The 20,234-nt window shown below is 41.8% G+C and overlaps 1 protein-coding gene across 2 annotated transcripts in view; it reads right to left on the bottom strand.

Annotated features, from left to right (window-relative positions):
- Window positions 1-20,234, bottom strand: part of slc35f3b (solute carrier family 35 member F3b) — a 50,377-nt gene that overhangs the window by 11,307 nt on the left and 18,836 nt on the right. The window contains exons 1-2 of one of the 2 annotated variants that reach the window (XM_039621419.1): window positions 12,321-12,592; window positions 2,047-2,386 (exon numbers count right to left, since the gene is read on the bottom strand). In XM_039621419.1, the coding sequence (XP_039477353.1) occupies window positions 2,047-2,386; window positions 12,321-12,396 (416 nt within the window). In that variant the 5' untranslated portion in view covers window positions 12,397-12,592. Of the gene's footprint in view, window positions 1-2,046; window positions 2,387-12,320; window positions 12,593-20,234 lie in introns of those variants that run through there. The other variant, XM_039621418.1, reaches the window with a different exon arrangement.

The following is a 20,234-nucleotide window of genomic DNA, read 5'->3' as shown; positions in this document are numbered from 1 at the left end:
CAGAGGGTCTCAAACTACAAGCTTGAATTTAAAAGATGCAAAATTCAAAATGACACTTGGTGAGTTAAGAGATAAATCCTTCCACTGCTGCTAAATATCAAGTCAATATAACAACAAGGGTGATGAGTGCAGTAAAATCCTCTCCTCACAAATATACTGCTAAAGTCAGGTCCTTGCCTCTCGTTCGGCTGCCTGCTGTCACGAAGCTATCCTTTGGTTTCTATTTCTCTGCACTGTCAGGTTCAACAGAAGATGGTATTGTAATTTGTAGTCAGTTCACATGAGCTGCAACTGAGGAGTGGGAGACCCACATCCTCATGTAGGCCTCTAAAAAAAGGAAGGATTACATCACAGAGGAGCATCCGAAATACAGAGCCAATCCCCCGAGCTCAGCAGCACACCACAGCTTCTAAACTACCACTCTCTTTTGTCTCTTTGCACTAATGTAGCACTGCAGGTAGCAGAGATAAGACTTTTGTCTAAAGACCATGATTAATGGACTGCTTCAACTGTGAAAGCCACTGTAACACAATTAGGATTACAGTCTCGTCAGCAGGGTATGTGAGATGGCACGGCCTGCTCTTCCAAACAGGTAAATATATGGCGGCGTTTTGCAAATACAATCTGAAGAGAGGATGACTGTGTTTACCTGACAAGCAAAAACAGAAGGTAAACAGAATTAGCTCATTCAGCGAGATTGAAAATGGGCCTAAATGATAAACTGTAAGCAGCTGGTGAAACAGGCTGAACATGTGGCGTTTGTTCTGTCAAACACAAAGAGGATAGAAACTGTCACGCAGTGTTTGAAAAAATTCAATTAGTACATCTCTATCATCTCACTGGTACACTGCTAGATGCCACGTACAACACCTCTGATGGTTAATTTCATCGGGGAATCAAACTGACCTTTTGAATGGATTTTTTGGTAACTAGAAAAAATGGATAGAAAATAAAAAGGGAGAATAAAACTCATATGGGATTTTTAATACCGATACTGATACCGATATTGGGCAATCTAAAAATCAGATATTCCTTTATATCGGAGGATATTTTTTGATGTTGGGCACAAATTTCACTGACATTTAAATTTCAAAGCCCAACTTTGCTCGGATCAGCTGGTTGCTGTTTCCAAACATTTGGCTGTGTAGCCAAAAGGGAAGTTGCGGATTGCCTTCTGGTAGAAGAATTATACAATGGCATCACTCAAAACATGGTTAAAGTGTGTTTCTCCCATTTAGTCTTCACCTTTTCACTTATGGGCCATTACAAATTCTGATACAGATAGATTGTTTGTTAATGATCTGATGACCCCTCAGGTCTGACTTGAGATAATATTTTTAAAGGTTGTAGGTTTTATCTATATAAAGACAGGAAACTTTGATTTGATTTTTAATGACCGCGCTGTAATCTGGTCTGCTGTTGCTGTTGCAAAAATTGGTTTCTGTTCTGTCTTATAAAACTGTAGCTGCTGAAGTCTCTGACCTTAGAAAAGAAACAATGCCCTTTGACTGAAGTCAGAATTTGTGCGAGAGCCTGTACTGCACTTTACAGTCACTTAAGGGTTTTTTATATCGTTTGTTTCCTCCACTGTCACTGTGCGTGTCGGTGGGTTGGGGCACAGACCCGAATACAGACTTTATTCACAGTCCATGTGCACCAGGAAAGGCGAGACGGAAAAAAGAGAAACAGTGACTAGAATTGGTGACAACCTACTGCTATCGCCTACTTTAAGGGCATCAAAAGCTGTCAAACAAGTGTTAATTCATCTAAAATCCACCATCTGTAAGACTGGTCACAGGACAACTAGTCTTGGCTAAAGCTATAGCAGAGTTACAGCATCCAGGCTGGTTTTGCTGCCATGAAAGAAGATCATGGAGAAGATTCATGGATGTAATGAAGGAGGATATGTAGAAAATTCTGATATTAAAGGATGATCACAACATGTCAGAGCACAAAAGCAGATTTATATATAAAAAAAATGTGACAGCAGCTTTAGCGCTTGGACCTCTAATGGAGCTTGCTCTGAAGGAGAGAGTGTCTTCTAACCTTAACCTCTGCCTGGCTGTCTGCCTCTCCGGACTCTTGCACAGGTGGCCGATGTAGTAGAGGGGGAAGAAGAGGCAGTTCCACGTGGTGGCGAACCAGGTGAGGGTGAAGGGAGCATCAAACTGCTTAAAGGTCAGCTTGGCCAGCTGGGTGGAGCCTGCCCAGGAGGAACACACGCACATCACCATGGCGACTCCCCACAGAGCCTTCCGCACTTGTACAGCTGTCACTCGGATGCAGCAGTGAAGCCGCCGTCTGCTGGAGCCGGACTCCGCTCCCGCAGCACCGGCCGACTGCGCCTCTGTGGTGCCCACCACATTCTCTCTGGAGCGATCTTCCCCTAAAGACGGACACATACATGACAGACTGATGGCCAAACACACCGATACCGCAGACCTGCATTAAGATCGCTCAATCATTATTTGACACATTTTAAATCATACACCAAAAACATATTTGTCCTTGCTTATTACTGAATTTTTCTCAACTTCCTCTTCCTCTGCATGTGTTTTAGGTGCCTGGTGGGCAGGAAATCATCAATGCCAAATGGGAACATCTGGGCCTGGTGTTTCCAGACTATGAAACCGTTGCTGGGATGCCACTTGATTCTTTCTCTCCTGCCTGGCGTCTGAGTTTCTGCGTGTACTTACTTTCTTTTCAGTTCTTTCATGCTGTTTTCCACCACCTTGTAGCACTTTCACACTATTTCCACTCCCATGCACATCCTGCTTCACTGATGCCTACTTTTACACCTGATTTGAGCAAATTATTTTGATAAAATGTCACATAAAGTGCTTTTTGTCCCAGCCTTCAGAGGTTGCCAGGTTGTGCCTTTTTTTCTCTCCCTAAGCATCATGTGGATACAGTATATTATCTTTTGCAGCAAATCTGAGCGAGTAGCTTGAGAGACTGACTCCAGATCATACCAGTCTTATCATCATTTTCCGGGTAAAAATAGCTGCTTTCAAACTTAAACTGAACTTGAAGGTAATCAATCCGAGTTAGAAATGTGGCGATCAAGTGTGACAGGCGGCAGTGAAACAGAGGGCATATGAGGGCAGACGTGATATCCAATCCAAGATGACCTCTTCTCCACCGCATGAGCTGCAACGGCATGTGTGTTTGCCCTAGCGTGCAAAGACACACACCGCAACACTTAACTTTTCTATTTCTCTTGTCAAAACCTGATAGCCTCCATACTTCTTCACTAATATGAGAACTGAAGCGAAGTGTTGGCGTACAGTTTTCGGCCCCACTCTCACCCACTCTGTGCTTCAAAACCAATTCGCTTACCAAGACCATTTTGTTCTCTCGAATCACTGAACTTACAAACTTTGTGTCCTCTACGAAGTTCAGACACAGCTGCATGATCATGGATATGACACACAGTGTTTTACAAAAATATGACAGTTAAATGCAACATTCGCGATGCTTTATGGCAGCGCTTAACCTGTTAAAGCCAGAACAATTAAATAATTGCCATAAAATTCAAATTTGTTGAAGATAGGAGGGGTTATTGAACCTTTAAAAAAATAAAATTAAAATGTATTAATATTAATTTACATGTATGAGTTTTAATTGTATCATATTCGCTACATTTGACTTTTTTTTAAATGTATTGCTTAAAACAGAAAAAAACCCTAATGTATCAAATATGACACACTGGGCATTAAGGAGGTTAATTTAGACAGATAAGCTCTCACTCGATGTGTGCTGATAATTAACGTCTTTCTAAAACTAACAATAACAAGAGGGCTTAAAGAGCACAATTCCCCCCGATGATGTTTTTATTCATGCTGACATCAGCCTGTTATGGTGTGATTGTGACGTTATATGGCGTCAAATTGAAAAACTAAAAAGTGTATCGTACAGCCCTCTCCATGCCGTTTCATATGATATATTACTCAATATGGTTTCTTGAATTTTTTTAAAGGTCAACTTTGACTTTGAAAGTCAAAAACCACAGTCAAGGTCAAACGCTTAGCCAACTGATGTACTAACGTCCCCCGAGGCCTATAATATTGTTGTGACGTTCAAAGACAATCAGTAAAAAATTATGGGTAACATAAAGTTTTTACTGATTTTCACATTTGTTGCGACCTTGACCCTTCACCACACTTAAGTCAGCTGGAGCCGTGGATGCTGGACTGCTAACAAACAGACAAACAAACAGAACATACTCCCTCCCTTTATCACTGGCACACTCCTAAAATCATTTTAGGCTGTCTTTTTGACCGTGTAGCTAAACCCGCACCACCTAGAGCAAAACTACATGACCGCAACTCTGCAATCGGTTTAGTGAGAGTGCAACACAATAAACAGCACAACCTCATATCAGCTCTACTTCATAACAGCTGCATAATAGGCATCATGCATCTTCGGTCGCTTCCTACCTTCCAAAATGTTGAAAATGAGCGATCTCCCTAATGGTGTTTGCAGTGGTAATGATGTGCTGCGGGGAGCCTTTTGCCAATTCATCACTGCACTGTATGCTGTTGACTGGAATACTGAATGCACTTCAAAGGGCCTCGGTGAGGGAAGAATAAATCTAACTTGATTTGATTACGCTGTGGAAATGATTGTCTGACGGCATCAACAGGACACTCAGCTCTCATAATATTGTAGCTGTGCTGTATCAGTTGTTGCCGTATATGCGCCACTGTCTGCTGTTCTGTGAATGTGATCTGTGTAATAATAAAAAACAAAAAACAAAAAAACAAATAAAACCACCTTGTCTAATATAACCTGCATATTTTACAAAAGAGCTGTGTAAGGGGTCATCCATCACACCCAATGAGGCAATCCACTGCTACTGGAAGAGCTGACTCTGACCTTTCCAGGTGGTCTCATCATACCATAGATTAACTCCCCTGATGACTATCGCCTCTTATGCTAATGCCCCGGCTTCCCCGGGCTACCTATACTGACTGCACGAGAGATTCACGTTCTGTTTATCTATAGCAAACGTCAAAAAGAGATGGAGTTAAGATGCAGCGCTGTTAGAGGAACCTGAACAATGTTCCCTGCTGCTGCGAAAGCAACTGACGGGTCTGACAGCACAGAGGCACAAAAAAAACTAAAGATGATTCGAGATCGTTGTCATTGTCACTGCAGTGAAGTGATGAATCAGCAGTGGCCAAAAAAAGAAACAGGCACACATGGATGTTTATCAAAGTCTTGGGCACAGGGGTGAGAATTAAGTTTCTCTATTCTGAGCTCTGAGGCCTCTTTGTCTTCTTCTGAAGGTCATCTCTTTGTTGGTGCTGCCCATTTTGTGTCCTTCCTGGGCCTCCGTCCCGCATCCTGTGGCTCTGACCACATCTCTGGACTACACCGCAGTTTAATCTCCCAAATGTGATAATGGGCCAAGCCAATCAGCCCCCAGGCAGACTCTGGGGCCCAGCTAAGCATTATCAGCTCTGGCACACTTAGTGAAGTGACAACATTAGTGATATTAGACAGCCTGTACTCCAGGCTGTGGCAGTTACCACAATACTTAAATACAATGTTCTGTCTCTTAAATACAATATTCTGTCTCTTATTAAATAAAAATGTGTCATACAATAAAATACTAATTAAAGCCCCTGTAATTAAATGCAGAGCTGTGAGTATATCTTCCCAGACTAATGACTTAAAAGGGAGCGCACTTCTTTTACACTTAGACTGACGGTGACTAATGATACTCTATCAACCCTGAATGCCAGTAACGAACATATCGACTGAACTCATCAGTGTGCTGGATCTGAGTCGCTGGAGTGGACCGGCAAAATCGAAGGGCCTCTCTGCTAATGACATTTGAATTATTATGACCATAGATGAAATACTCAGACCGAGTCTTCTTAAAGTGTTAAATGATTAACTCAAAGCTCTTCACCTTTTTAATTCATAATCTAATGTCAACCGTCAAGGTGAGTCTGTCACACTAAGCTGTCTATAGCACAGGAACAGTGCATTTCTGACATTTTAATAATTAATCTCAGCCTTCATGTGCACTGGATCGCAAATTAGTTTTAGTTTTAGATTACTGTGATAGAAAAATTAAACCCTGGATGAAAATGTCTACATTTGTTCAACCCATTCTGTGTCCAAATGTACTTCATTGGATGCTAACGGACATCTGCAAAATTGCTGGAGACAAGAAGAAAGTGTTTCTAGGGGCAGCTTGTGATCTGCTCTGACAGCTGTGTATGGCTTCTTCTTGTTGCTTCCTCAGATACAGTCATCCCTACTGCTCAGTAGAATGAAAGCATGCTAGAATCATAGGATTTAATAAGCACAGGTAAACTAGTAGCCTATTAGCATCTATCTATCTATCTATCTATCTATTGCTCCACAAGTGTATATTTGTTAAAATATGGCACAGTAAATCAATCTTTGTGCTGCAAGCTCATATATCTGCCTGAAGTATTTTAGTTCACTGAGCACCTCGTATGCCGGATACTGAACATACATCCCACTCCCAGTAGAGGCAAAGGACTCCAGTGGATGTTGAGATTAATCTTGCCACTAACGAGCCAGTTTTCCAGCTCCTCTCTCTCATAAGTCTGTGCTTCCCTGCTTCCCAGCCAGCCTTCCCACTTCTGCTATCCTCCCTCCCTCTGCAGTCTCTGCAGTGCAGATCTCTCCTGCTGATAGCTGCAAATCCCAAACGTGCCAGCAGAGCCCTGCCTGACTGCTCGCTCTCACACTTCACAGAACCTGGCCATGACAGGCTGAGAAAGTGTCGATACGTCCCTGTCTTTGCTCCCTGAACGGGCCACCGCCCAAGCCGTGGACTGCACTCTCTGCTGCCCCGCTTCCCCCTGAGCCAAACAAAGCTGCTTGCAGGCAGCGGCAGCGACAGTGGCGTCAGGCTCAGGCTGGTTTGCCAGGGCGGCAGGGTGCAACAGTAGGGAGTGTTTACCTGGGACCTCAACAAGGGGAGACGTAGAGGTAGGAGAGTTTTGTCTGTTTGGCAACACGTCCGCGGGAGCGAGAGTGCTCTGCAGTGCTCTGCCTCAGCGATTCAAGAGGGTAAACAGATCAATCACACACACACACACACACACACACTTCAGAGAAACTCTTCTCCTTTTATTTACTGTCTTTTCTTTTGCTTGGTGATGAATACAAATTAAGTAGTTCAACTTACTCAAGCCAACCTTGTAATCATCAAACATTACAGCATGAAGTATTTGTGTAAAAACCTTAAGGAGTCAGATCATCTTAATTTTGACACTTTTACTTTTTAGTGTCATTGTACAAGGCTGAGGGAAGAAAATCTCTCATTTTTAAATAAAGTTACCCGCATGGTAAGGTATGACTGGGGTGTCTCTAAGTAGGTTGAACCGAACACATTTTTTGTGTAATTCTCTGAATAATAATAATAAAAAATAAGCAAACAAATTCAAAATCGCAGTTCTTCTTCTTTAAACTGGTTTATGGCTGTCACACAGCATCAATCACTCAATAAATACCTCAATAAAAATAAATCCTTCAGATCCATGTTGACTTATTTGGTTTGTCAGGTCTGACAGTCAGAGGCAGAGTGTTTTAGAAATACTGTTTTCTTTTTGCTTGGGAAAAAAAGGCAACTTATATATACATATATTTTAAAAAAACAAAACATTAACTGTACTTTTATAAAGAAGGATGGTAGTTTAATCGCAGAGACAGCTAGAAAGACAAGCAGCACACAGACAGCAGTTACTGTCTTTGTGGCCTCAGAGTCTGACAGACAGTGGGAGTCTGTGATAGTTTACTGTGACAACTTGGTCAGGCCAAGCTGTCAGTCAGCGTCCTTTCAACACACCAGAGCAGGCTCATCTGACAAGCCTGTCCCACTCAATAACACAAAAGAGAGACAGGCGGAAAACACACCCTGCTGCGTCAACCAGCTGATAGGTAGGACCACATGGGCTGAGGGGACTAAAGGCCCAGAAGGGCAGACAAGGGTGGGTCAGCTGTTACTGATCCTGCTCTCCTTCGATCTCAGTTTCTCCTTCAACCTCAAAGGACAGCGCGGCGACTTCCTCACCGAGGAGCGAACTTGTTGTTTGTGTCTGCCTTGACCTGCCCAGCTGGTTCAACAGATGCTCATGATACAGGTCAATGCTGCAGCCCCCTTCATGCCTTATTGGTTACACTGCGTGCATGCAAGCAGAGAGTGATTGTGTACGTCTGCGCGCTGTGTTTTGCAGCAGAGTAATAGCAATCATATTTGGCATCGGGTACACTACAGGATAACCCCCTGTTCTGAAGCAGCCCTCCCTCGCTTGCAGTGCCTTAAACCAGTGAATGCACTGTGATGTACCCGCAGTTTAACAGACTGGCAAGAGTCCCAGCACTTTCCGCGACAAATCAATATTTAAAAGATTGGCCACAGCATTCCTGTTAAGGTAATGGAAAGGCAACCACGGCAGGCGTATGCTGAGTGTCTGCCCAAACTGTGGTTTTACTCCCTCTATTGCACCCCAAGGCCACTGATGACACAGGGACTCCATCAAATTACACAAACCTGAGTCACGACTGCAGCTTTTTAACACATCTTAACCCTTTTACTGTGTCACTGCTGTGAGATGCTCGCAGTTTGGCAATTGCGTTTTTAATGGCATCAAAAAAGTATGTTCAACAAACTAACTGCTTACTCACTTTCACATATGAAACGCACGTTTGCACACTCGAGTATTCAAACTTCTGCCGAAATGGCTCAAATAAATATAATTTTTACAATTTAGTTGTTAAATTATTTGTCATAAACAGCCTGTTAAGCCCACCACAGCTGTAGCATCTAGTCTGCTGGGTGCATTGTGTATTTGGAGAAGACAGGCAGTCTTCCTTCTCACTGAAAAGCTTTTGGATCAGCTCACTCGATTTAGGATTACCGCTGAGGAGCTTCGTCTTTACACATATTTGTAGCAGGCTTTGCTTAAACACACCGCTTTTACTATATAAATTACAAATATAATATACAGAAAAGAAGTCGTGCAACAAACCTCCAATAACGTTCGGCTTCAGCTGACAGCCCTCTCTGCACACACGCATGCTGTACTTAATAAACCTAAGCAAAAGCTTGGCCTCTTAATAAAACAAAAGCCCTGTCACTGTGTATTCAATGCACACTTATCAAGGCCCAAAGACCCGTTTCACTGGCTTTTAAATACATTTAGCACAAAGATCAAGATTTACTTTTGCTCCTCTGACAACCAACAATTTCAACTCCAATTACGCTCAAAGAATGAATGTGAAGAATTTAATGGAGCTGAGGAGGAAACTCTAAAAAGAATCCCAGTAATACTCTAAGTAAGCTTTTAACTGATGTATCTAATACATGCACAATATGTACATGCAATATGTTTGACCTCTGTCCGGCACATGTAGCCTGATCTCCATACTGAGGGTGCTGCTGCACATTTACATACAAATAAGACACATGCAAATGAGTACAAGATTCAAGATTCTGTCCTTGAAGCAAACATGCGGTGTTCGCTTTCTGTAGAGCAATGATTGCAATTCAGATTTTTATGTTCTCTGTCTTGAATCGTCCAAATCATTTATGTTTTAAAGTTGGCCCGTATGAATATACTTGGATCAGATAGCGATGCACAGGCGCAAAAAAGCAGAGCAGGAAGGTCAAAATAAGAACTCCCAACATTGCCCAGCACTCGAACATCCAACTGCTTTAATCAAGTTAACCTAAAGGGTCTACTTCTCAATACAAAGGCTTTTAATTTGCTATCGTCTGAGTGGCACACATACAGAAAATCATGGTCAAAGTGCATGAAGCCTTTTGGGAAAGATTTAGTGTGCCCATAACAGCAGCTGGTGACCAGCTTCCCGGGGGGGCGTATGTGTGCTGAATCACTCTGAAAACGTGTCTGCTCAGTTTCAGAGGATATAATTAAATTGCTGAGATTAAAGGGACGTTTATGAACTTCTTACCCCTGCTTCTGATGACAAAGGGACTACACAGACATTCCCTAAAGACGCCATGGATAGAAATACATTTAAAAGAGAAATCAATAATAATTATTGTCTATGAGAAGAAAACACAGAGGAAGCGGTAAATACTCCAAAGGAATGAATTAAAGCTGTAAGAGACAACATTGAACTGTATAACCAGAACCATGAGTCAACCAACAAAGAGATCATAGGATGACTATGGAAATGGTTTGTGATGAAGAACAGATTGGTTACTATCTAGTAAATGTATCAATTCAAGCAATAAATATAAGAAAAAATAGAATTTCATGTTAAAATCAGATACTGTACTTGTTGCTTCACGCTGGGTGGAGGTGTGCCTGTTCACTGGACACAAAAAAGAAGAGAAAAGACAGACCACTGACGATTCAAGACTGGGGGAAAAAAAGTCTTTGACAGTTTGCTGCAGGTTGTTAGTGAGGAGAACAGAGGTTTCAGTGCTGGTGTTACATAAGCATGAGAGACTCTGAAAAGCTGCATGTTGATATGCTGTGGCCCCCTGTGATCCCCCCCTCCACCACCACCACCACCACTCCTTCAAAGCAGCTGCTAAAAACGAGCAGCCGAGCGCTCACATCACAAACTTTACCGCTTTGACTCCCCTCAAAAATTTACAATACCGTTTCATTCCCAACACAAGACCCCTATATGCACGTTTTCTCTCCCCGCTGCCTCGTGTCACAGCAGAGTTTTTGTCAAGTCTGTATACACAAGCTTGTCAAATAACACCCCGCCATCCCAGTTATTCTGAAAATAAAACCCGTCGAGCCTGAAATTTACACTAATGAGCTTAAAATCTTTGGTAATCCAGCAGCACGGATTATTCTGAAGTTACCCGGGGCGCCTTGTCTGAGTGTATGCAATGCAGACTAAACACCTCGGGCGTCGATTTCATCCATGTCCATTTAAAAACCTGCATAAAAATGTGCCACTCACCTTCCATCTGCTGGTTGAGTGATCGATTATGAATAATGAAGCATTTTCAGATGGTTTCACATTAACGCTCCAGACTATAGCAAACTCCCAAACAACAGGAGCAGAGACAGAGTTAAGTCTGAGTCAGCAACAACTCGAGTCCTGCATGACGGAGGCAGAGAGGTAAACAGTTTAACAAGTATTTATGTGATTGTCCTCTTAAATTTATGTGTTTTATGTAACCTGAAAGCTTTTTTTAGTGGCTTCACTGATGATCAGTCACCTTGAGCTTCAATGCTGCACTGCACAAAAGTACAGCCACCACCAAACCCGTCATGGTCACACAATGGTTTTGTCTATAAAAGCTCTGAGGTTCTAGTTTCATGTTGTGAGTTTGTCATAATGAGGCTCTATGAAACTCACCAAAGTAATTGCAGTTATTTCTCTATTTGATCCAGCTGAAAGTTGAACATCTTTTCTGCGAAAACACTGATGTTCAGTAGTCTCGAGTAATAGATGAGGGGGAGCATAACATCAGCTCTTTGCACAAGAATCAGGCAGAGGAGAACATCATAGGAGGGATACTGTACAGGCATCAAAGGGACTATCACACTATAGTCTTTCAAGAAGGTGTTGAGAATGGTGCAGCAGACACACACACGGACACACAAGAACTCCGAGAGGTGTTGTCTCTTAATGATGTCAGCAGGAAATGCCAGCGCTCCTGCAGATCAGAGGGATTTTCAGACGAGACAGGGGAGACCCAGTGAGACCCAACATCAAGCTATGAGGAAGACTGAAGGACACTGCCGCGGAGCGTTTACTGGGACCACCGATAACACGCTTGCTGCTGGGTTCATGTCCCAGTTGCTCTGGCATTATGCGCTGGCATTTTAAGCAGAGACTCCTGCAGCCTGTGATGATGGGTACACCGGGGAGAGTGCGAGGGGAATCCCTGCTGCAATAACAACTTAAGACCCTCCCCAAGGACCAGTAAATTTTTAGCACAGCGAGTCGCGCTCATTCCCAAAAATCAGTGCGTCAATAACGCAATCATTTAAACGCAACGGAACAAATTTGTCATCGTTGTCGTATAACGAGAGAAATAAAACAGCCTAACATCCAAATGAAGCATCTGACATCACTCATGTAAAGAAAATGGATCTTGAGCCTTGATGTCAAAACAACCCACAAATATTGCATCATTGATTTGAAGTTGAGCGCTTGACTGATTCCCGTCGCTTCGTGTTGCTCACAGTGAGATTTTTTAAAGTTGATCCTTGTCTTAAAAAAAGAAAAAACGATTCGTGAACAGAAATATTTGAGCTGAGCTCCGGTCAGAGGCACACCGACTGCCCCCAGTTTGCGGGGGTACAGGCGGTCTCAACGGAAATCCCTACCTTCCACTTTGGTGAGGGTGAGCACCGGACTGTTGCAGGCGGACAGCGGGGCAACCCTTGCAGAGTGTTTCTTCATGATGATGAGCTCGGATGGGCAGAGCTCCGAACCGCTTCGACTACATCCCTGAGGCTGATTTGGTGCAGACACCAGACCTCTTGATGGGACCCTTGATGTTTCTAGAGCCGGTGTCCTGCTGTCTGTCCCCTCACATCCATCCAACCCCCTGTTTTTAATTTCTCTCTCTCTCTACCTCTGTCGGATCCCCCCACCCCCTTCCTCCGCTTCCCTCCCCAGATCTGCTGTATCCAGTGCGTCCTGGCCGGTCTCTCCTTCACGTACAGTTTGGAGATTGCTGCAATTCGCCAACGTCACGCAGCAATCAGCTTCATAACCACGTCCCACCACCCTTCGTCGTGAAGCTCGGCTTTCCTCCCACACCCCCAGCAGCCGCGATCCCTCCGGGGCAAAGCAAAGTCTGCATGGGAGTGAGTAGACGCAGTCGCTGACCCGGAGGGGTGCGTTAAAACTCTGGGCTATAAATGGACTGTGTGACAGATATGATGGGACCAGTACAGTTTAAGTGGGAGGCTGGTGTGGGTGTGTTTAGTCTATAAACACTGCAACTATAGCTCATATTATATAATGAAATAATATGATGTTTTTTCCCCTCTGGATGAAGTGAAATCCTAACATTTAAAGCTTAATGATGCTTCCAGGATCTCTGTAATACAGCTTGCTGATGGGCTTTTAACGCGGTGGTTTTACACGCTCATGATTTTTATTTGTGATTTAGTTGTGAATTGCCTTTAAGGTTATGTAATCTCAAAATTGCACAGGGAATTGTATGTTTTTGCATTTACTGCAAACTTCTTAAAAGGAATGCACCCATCCAGTCTTTTCTTTTCTAGTTTCTGATGTCGCAACCATCCAGATACTGATCCAATCCTATGGCTTTCCTTTCACATGAAGGATTTTACAATATGTCAGGTGACATGAGGTTATGGATTGCTGTGCAATTAAAAAACAAAACGGCACAGGCAGCCCACCCTTTTTCTAAAATTATGCAAATGAGAGCAGAAATAATACATTTTATGATGAAGTCAGTTAGCATATTGTGGATTGGTTTTGTCAGGGCTAATAATATATAAGTTGCACTGATACCAAGCTGACATATCAGCGTCTACCTAAGAAAACTAAGAACATTGTGATACCTACGTAAATGCACATGGTCTGCACCTGTTGTTACATAGCCATGAATAAATTGTACATTAGATTGTAGCAAATCATTAGCATATTAGCAGGTAGATGTACAAATAAACTGAGTGACCTAAGTTGTTCTCCTAATACTTCTTCTCTGTGCTTGTCACATCTATGATTTGATAAAGACGTCATTTCCAGTTCCTTGGACTCTTGTCTTTTTGATCTATCAACAACAAAACTTGGCCTGGAGTGACAATTCAGACTTGTGTGTGTTTCATAACTCTCTTAAACTGAAAGCTGTCCAAGGCACCGTTACAGCAGCTGGTCAGCTGAAATTGTGCCTCGGTGTATCTGTGTCATGTCATTCCATGTTTTGCTTGTGTTTTATTCCTGAGCAACCATCGGTGGATACATCAGAGAAGAGCTGTCAGCGGTTCAAATTATCCAGCTCCATATCAGAGAGTGCCTCTGATCCCTGTGACTATCAGAGTTAATGTGTTTGTAGACATACAAGTGTGTGTCTGCAGAGGCTCTTCATATGTGAGTGTGATCCAGCTAAAGGAAACTGTGCTGAATAATTCACTTTTTAGACTCACAGTCAAGCAACAATCCCTTGACCGTGCCTAACTAGGACAGGGAGCTCTAAAAACACTCTGTCCAGACGCATTCTGGCATCCCGCAGCAACCAGTGGAAATGCTGCACTGGATCCACTGGATCCTTTACTATTTTCCACTGCTACCTACACCTCCTGTGTTTGGGTTTGAAAAAGGGAAATGTCAGGGAGAGCGGATGGGGGCTAATGGATGAAGTGCAAGAGCTCACCGTGAATGAACTAAAAGAGCAGAACAGGATGCTTGATGGATAAACATTATAAACATGTCACCTGTGAATTATATTATTGTGTGTCACAGTAAAAATTTCCACAGCGTGTATGGGTGTGTGTGTTTGTGGTGTGTGTGTTTAAGGCTCTGCAGCTGCTAGATGTCTTTGTGAGCTGATGTTTTCAGCTCTCGGTACCTTTGTGTGTTAAAGACATGACGATTCAGAGACTGTATACATGTTATTACTGAAAGGAAAGACAGGGAGGTGGAAATAGGTGGAGTGGGTGAGATCATTAACAGATCCCAGTCAGTGACTCACAGACTTTTATCTGCAAACACGGAGGAGGATCAAACCAGTCCATGCTCTGAGACACCACATGACAACTCCCTCTCTCTAACAAACAATCTACAGCAATCAGTGTGCATGAGCTGTAACGGCACGTAAAAAGCCAAATCCTTTGAGGTCCTGTCCCTGCACCAACACAGCCGTATGAATCCTTTTTATCCCTAAAAGAAGCAGATCCGCAAAGAGAGGCGATTATTCTTCCATGTACACAGGAATGTTCTAGTGTGCTCCAAAGAGCGGCTTGTACTTTTCTTCCTTTTGTTTATTCATGCTGAATAATGAGGGAAGCTACAGTAGCTATTTTCCAGCTCAAACAACGCAGTTTAGCAGCGTCAAACACCACTGCGTGTTGAAAGATCAGGGAAATATTTGATCTAAAACAACATTAACACATACAGTAGTGTGCAAAAATCTTGAGCCTCCCCTCATTTTTGTATATTTTGCTAAGAAATTGGGAAATACATGTAGCAAATTATTGAAACATTGTAGACACTCACTGTTGTACCTCTCTCCTGAACTCCTCCATACTTATTGACAATCATTATAAATTTGGATATATCACGGATTTTACATCTAACTCTTGCGTAATTTGGCATAACATTTTCTCCCTCTTCTCTCACATCCTGTGTCAGGTATTCACTGGACTTTTTCCTGTTTCTTTTTTTCTTTGTTACTTTCAGATACTGTTCACTTGTTACTTAGGCCTGCCACTTCTTTTTTATCTTTCAGTTGTCTGATTTTTTTTTATGTTTTTGAAGGTCACACAGTGCACCATGCGAAGATATGCCAATTTTTAACTATTAGCTCTTCAGGAATCAATTGTTGGTGCAAAAATACTATTTTATGCCAGTTAAACTGTGCCATCTTTTGGCATTTTCTGTAGATTCAACTAAAGACATTGGAACAAACTGAGTGTTTTCCCAACAGACTGCTGGTAACAAAGTAACTAATCAAAATTGGTTGATTGTTAAATTCCCTGTTATATATATGCACAACACCAGATCTTCCCTTGAGTTATGTTCCTTTCCATCCTGCATGTCTTTGGACTGTGGGGTGAAGCTGGAGTATTTGGAAAGAACCCACACAGACACAGGGAGAAGATGCAAACCCAGGAGCTTCTTGCTGTGAGGCAACAGTGCTAACCACCAAGCCACTGTGCGTCCTCTGAAAATAGTCAGGTACAGGAGCCAGGACTGAAAATGAGTGAAAAAAACAGCATGTCCAAAGAAAAACTTTCAAATGCTTCTAGAAAGTCTGGGGGGTTACCACTTCATAAAATTACAAATAAATCTGACCATTTGGAAGAAAAATATAAAGAAATGAGATACTGCATTCCCCCCAGAAACGTGGTGGCCTTGGGGAAAACATCTACAGCTATGCAAGGAAGACACAGAAATCCAGCTAAAGTTTTCCTTGTAGCTAGCAAAAATCATATCAGGAAAGTAGTTTGAAGCAGAATCTCCGGGGAACAAAGTTCATGAAAACTGACCTACCTTCATGATCAAAGGGCAGTTTTTGCTTTGGGTTAAGATGAAACAAGAAGCAAATCTTTTGATATTTACTCCCTACTTGATATAACAAGTATTCACCCCTTTTACAGTTTCCAGACTGTGTAAACTTGGAGCTGGATGGGAAGGAGTAAAATAAGGTGGTGTGGAAATCTATTTCACTGATAATGCATTCAAGTACTTCAGCTGCAAGTTGGACTTGATATTGGAAGATGATTGACTCGGACTGCTAAAAGGTGTCCAAGAGTAAAAGTTTCAACGATTTCTTGTCTGACCTAAATAAAGTAACAGTGGCAGTACGAGTAAAAGTGCCCAGATTAATTTGTGCACAGCTGTTTTTTTTTCTTACAGACAGTCCAAGCTGTTGTAGTGCATCTTTGCCAGACACTGACAGATTTGCTAACAGCATTTCCTTATCCAATGACACTGCAAACCCTGATTCAAAACAAATCAATTTCTCGTCTTCACACCATGAAAGCCTCAGTTTGATGAAATAAGGGAACATTGGAGGCGCCCAGTCACTTCCTAAAGGACGTGATGCAGTTCATTATGTAATTTTATTAACTTAATTAATATTAACAGAAACAAATTACCGCTTTACCATTGACAAATTCTCTATGGATAATATAGGTTTAAGGGGGGTGGGGGGTGCCAAACACATGACCCAGGAGCCAGAACTAGCCTGTCAATTTATTTTGGTCAGTTTTACAATCTTCCAACTGACAAAGAGCCACAGCCTGGTACACTACACTAAAGTAAAAAAGTAACAGATAAACCATCAAATAACAGAAACCATTTTCTTACCATTTATCACGGGAAATTTCAATTTTTTGTGACTTTAGTAGCTCAAAATAAAAATGAAAAAGGACATTTCCTGTGAATTAACAGAAAACATGTTTTTCATTACAAGTACTGAAAATAAAAACTGAATGAGCTGCCAGTATTGTAATTTTGCACTTTTATTTCTTTACATTTAAGCCAAAAGAGCTGCGCTGACATGTTTCTTTGGTTTAGTACAGCAGCATTTCCTAGTAATGTAGAAAAGCTGAGACACGTTTTTGAAATTGCACTTGTTTTCCTGAACATATATCAAGGATTAGTCATGTTGTTAAATGTCTTTACAACAAAAGTGAAGGAAAAAGGTGGAAAATGTCGGTTTCTTTGCAGGTTGTTAGACGATACTGCAGCCACACTGGTCCAGCTCACTTCAAATTAAATTAGTCTGCAAGTGGTTTACAATGTAAAATGAGTTTGATACAAATAAAGATATTATTTGTGAATCCAGTGTTGTTGTTGTTTTGTTTGTTTTTAGATTAAACATAATGCCATAACAATAAAGGCATTTTAAAAGTAACTTGAAGTTTTTGGATGTTTTAACTTGTGCATTCATAGCATCCACTTTGCTCTAATTAGCATCTATGGCATGCAAACACACTAAAGGTGACTGAATGTATAAGCTTCATTATATCCACTAAGTCAGTAAGTTAAACTTGCTGTGTTAGATGCCATCACAGGGATGGTTCATGATTCAGCAGTGAACTGGATGATTTCCAAAGGTTCACTTTTTTGCAAACTTTTTCCACTTCATTAAAATGATCAAGCACAATCACAGTACACGCAAAGACAATGGAGTATAGACCCACACATACAAAACAAACAAAAAATAGGACAATTAAATTTAATGTTGCTATAAATATTAATGATTCATTATTATTGATGTAAAGTACTGGCTGTGTTTTCGTTCTTTGTTTCCTTTTTTTTTTTTTTAAATCTTCCCATTTCTGTCTCCCAGGTGACTTCTGACTCCTGATTATCGGAGAAGAATACGGGGCAAAGCAGCAAACATGGAGGCTGGGACTCCATTACAAACCTGAAAGAGCATGTCTTGCTATGCAATAATACCTCCCAGGGTGTGGAAACAGAAGATGAGGTTGTGGCATAGAGTCCTAAATAACAGCTTGTTCCCAGCACCGGAAAGGTCAAGTCAAATTAACTTTCCCTCTTCTGAGGTCCTTTACATCTTCAGAGAAAGACACAGCTCATCTGTAAAGGCAAGTGGCTGTCGAGGTACCGCAAACAGTGGCAATTCATAGGATTAATGGCCTTAGTGGGGTCCCCTGAGAATTAGAAAACCACTGCCAAACCACTTTCCCTGTTTTTGTGACACTGCAGAGCTACATGGCTCGCGCTGGTCTTTCACATAATCTGAGATACACTCTTGGGACTATAAATCTCTGCTGCCATAGTGTAACTAATAACACAGCTGCAGGGACATTTCTGTTAAAATACAGACTGAAAGTCATTGAAAATATGTGTTTACACAACACATAAATTCAAAATGATTTTTTAATGGATTTCGCAAATCCCTTGTTGCCTCGGTGCATTGCAGTCTTATTGCTTTTCTTTCTCTATGCAGGACAAAAGCGCCATAAATATTTCATGATAGAATAAACAATAATATTCCGATCCAGCGCTTCCACATAATTAAGCATCTGTGGTGTTGCCATCCACAGTGTCTGGCACTCCCCACAGTAGCAATGTGTGTGCAGTCTGAGGGTATGCAAACACAACATCTTTCTTCAGTGGACTAGTTCATTTTTTCGCTGGCAGGATGATTTGTTTTACTGAAGTTATGGAGAAAATAATCATAGAGTTTGACAAAAATGGATAGAACTAATAACCCATATTCTTACATATGACCTTGATTATCCTATTATCCTGATATCAGGTTAGTTCTTTATCTATTTATGATTACATCAAAGCTGCCAAATTTCTAAAAATTCAAATATATTTACTTTATTCGTTTAATTTCTCAGCTGCTTATTAGTGCTCGATAACATTTGGAGTCTAATGAAAACCAAAATAAGCAGTCTGACTAGCACTTTGCAAAGGCTGTAAACGGGTCAAAGAGATTATGACCTCCAACCACTCAAAACACTGTCTGAAGACAGAGAGCCACTTTAAAATGTGGGACTACCTCTTAATTACAACCACAGCTAATAAAGTCCGTCCGCATCTCTTAAATGCTGTCAAGCTGTACCACCCAGTGATAGCACTTGTAATCACACTCTATCCCGGTGGCCCACGCTTAATCGGGAAGAGTGAGTCTCCATTAAATTTACATCCCACCAGAGGAATCAGCTCCTGCCAGCACATTTCTCCTTCCTAATTAAGGATGTTTCAAGTTCACCACATGTGAAGTGTAAAAGTCTTATTTGTGGTGCAGCTGTGCACGAACACCAAAAGGTTTTATAATCCTGTAAACAGCCCAGCACACTGGGCAGTGATAAAGCACGAAGGCTTTGGGCCACCACTACATGTTTATGCCAGTTTGGAGGGCTGTGAAATTTAAACTGATGCTAAGGCAGGCATATTGAAGGTTGCTTGTAAATGTAACTTGACTCTTATCCTTATTAATACATAATTGATCTTGCCTTGTCTTAAACACCTCATAGTACTATTTCATTTCGGTAGAGCACTCCACTCTCAGACTGCGGGCTTACTTGTGGTTCCTAGAGTATTTAACAGTGAAATGGAGGCAGAGCCTTCAGCTTCAGGCCCCTCGTCTGGGGAAACAGCTCCTCCTTTGGATTCAGGAGACAGACATCCTCTCTAAAGTTTGGGATTAAAACTTTCCTTTTTGTTAAAGCTTATAGTTAGGGCTGGGTCAGGTGTCCCTGAGTCCTCCCTTAGTTATGCTGAAATAGGTCTAGGTTGCTAAGGGGTTGCATTTAAGCATTAGTTAATGCTCATCTCTGGCTCTCCTCCACACACTGTCTCCCTCGCCTCATGCCCAACCAGTTACAGCAGATGGCCTCTCCCTGAGCCTGGTTCTGCTGGAGGTTTCTTCCTTTTAAAATGGAGTTTTTCCTTCCCACTTTTGCCAAGTAATTGGTAATAGGGGGTCATCTTATTGTTGAGTTTTTCTCTCATAATTTTGTAGAGTCTTTACCTTACAATATAAAGCACCTTCAGGTAACTGCTGGTGTGATTTGACATTATTAAAAACAAAATTTAATTGAACTGAACTAAACTGA

Source organism: Oreochromis aureus, linkage group 13, assembly GCF_013358895.1.
Source record: "Oreochromis aureus strain Israel breed Guangdong linkage group 13, ZZ_aureus, whole genome shotgun sequence".
Taxonomy (NCBI): Eukaryota; Metazoa; Chordata; class Actinopteri; order Cichliformes; family Cichlidae; genus Oreochromis; species Oreochromis aureus.
Note: the sequence above shows the minus strand (reverse complement) of the source record. Positions and strands in the feature narration are given on the sequence as shown.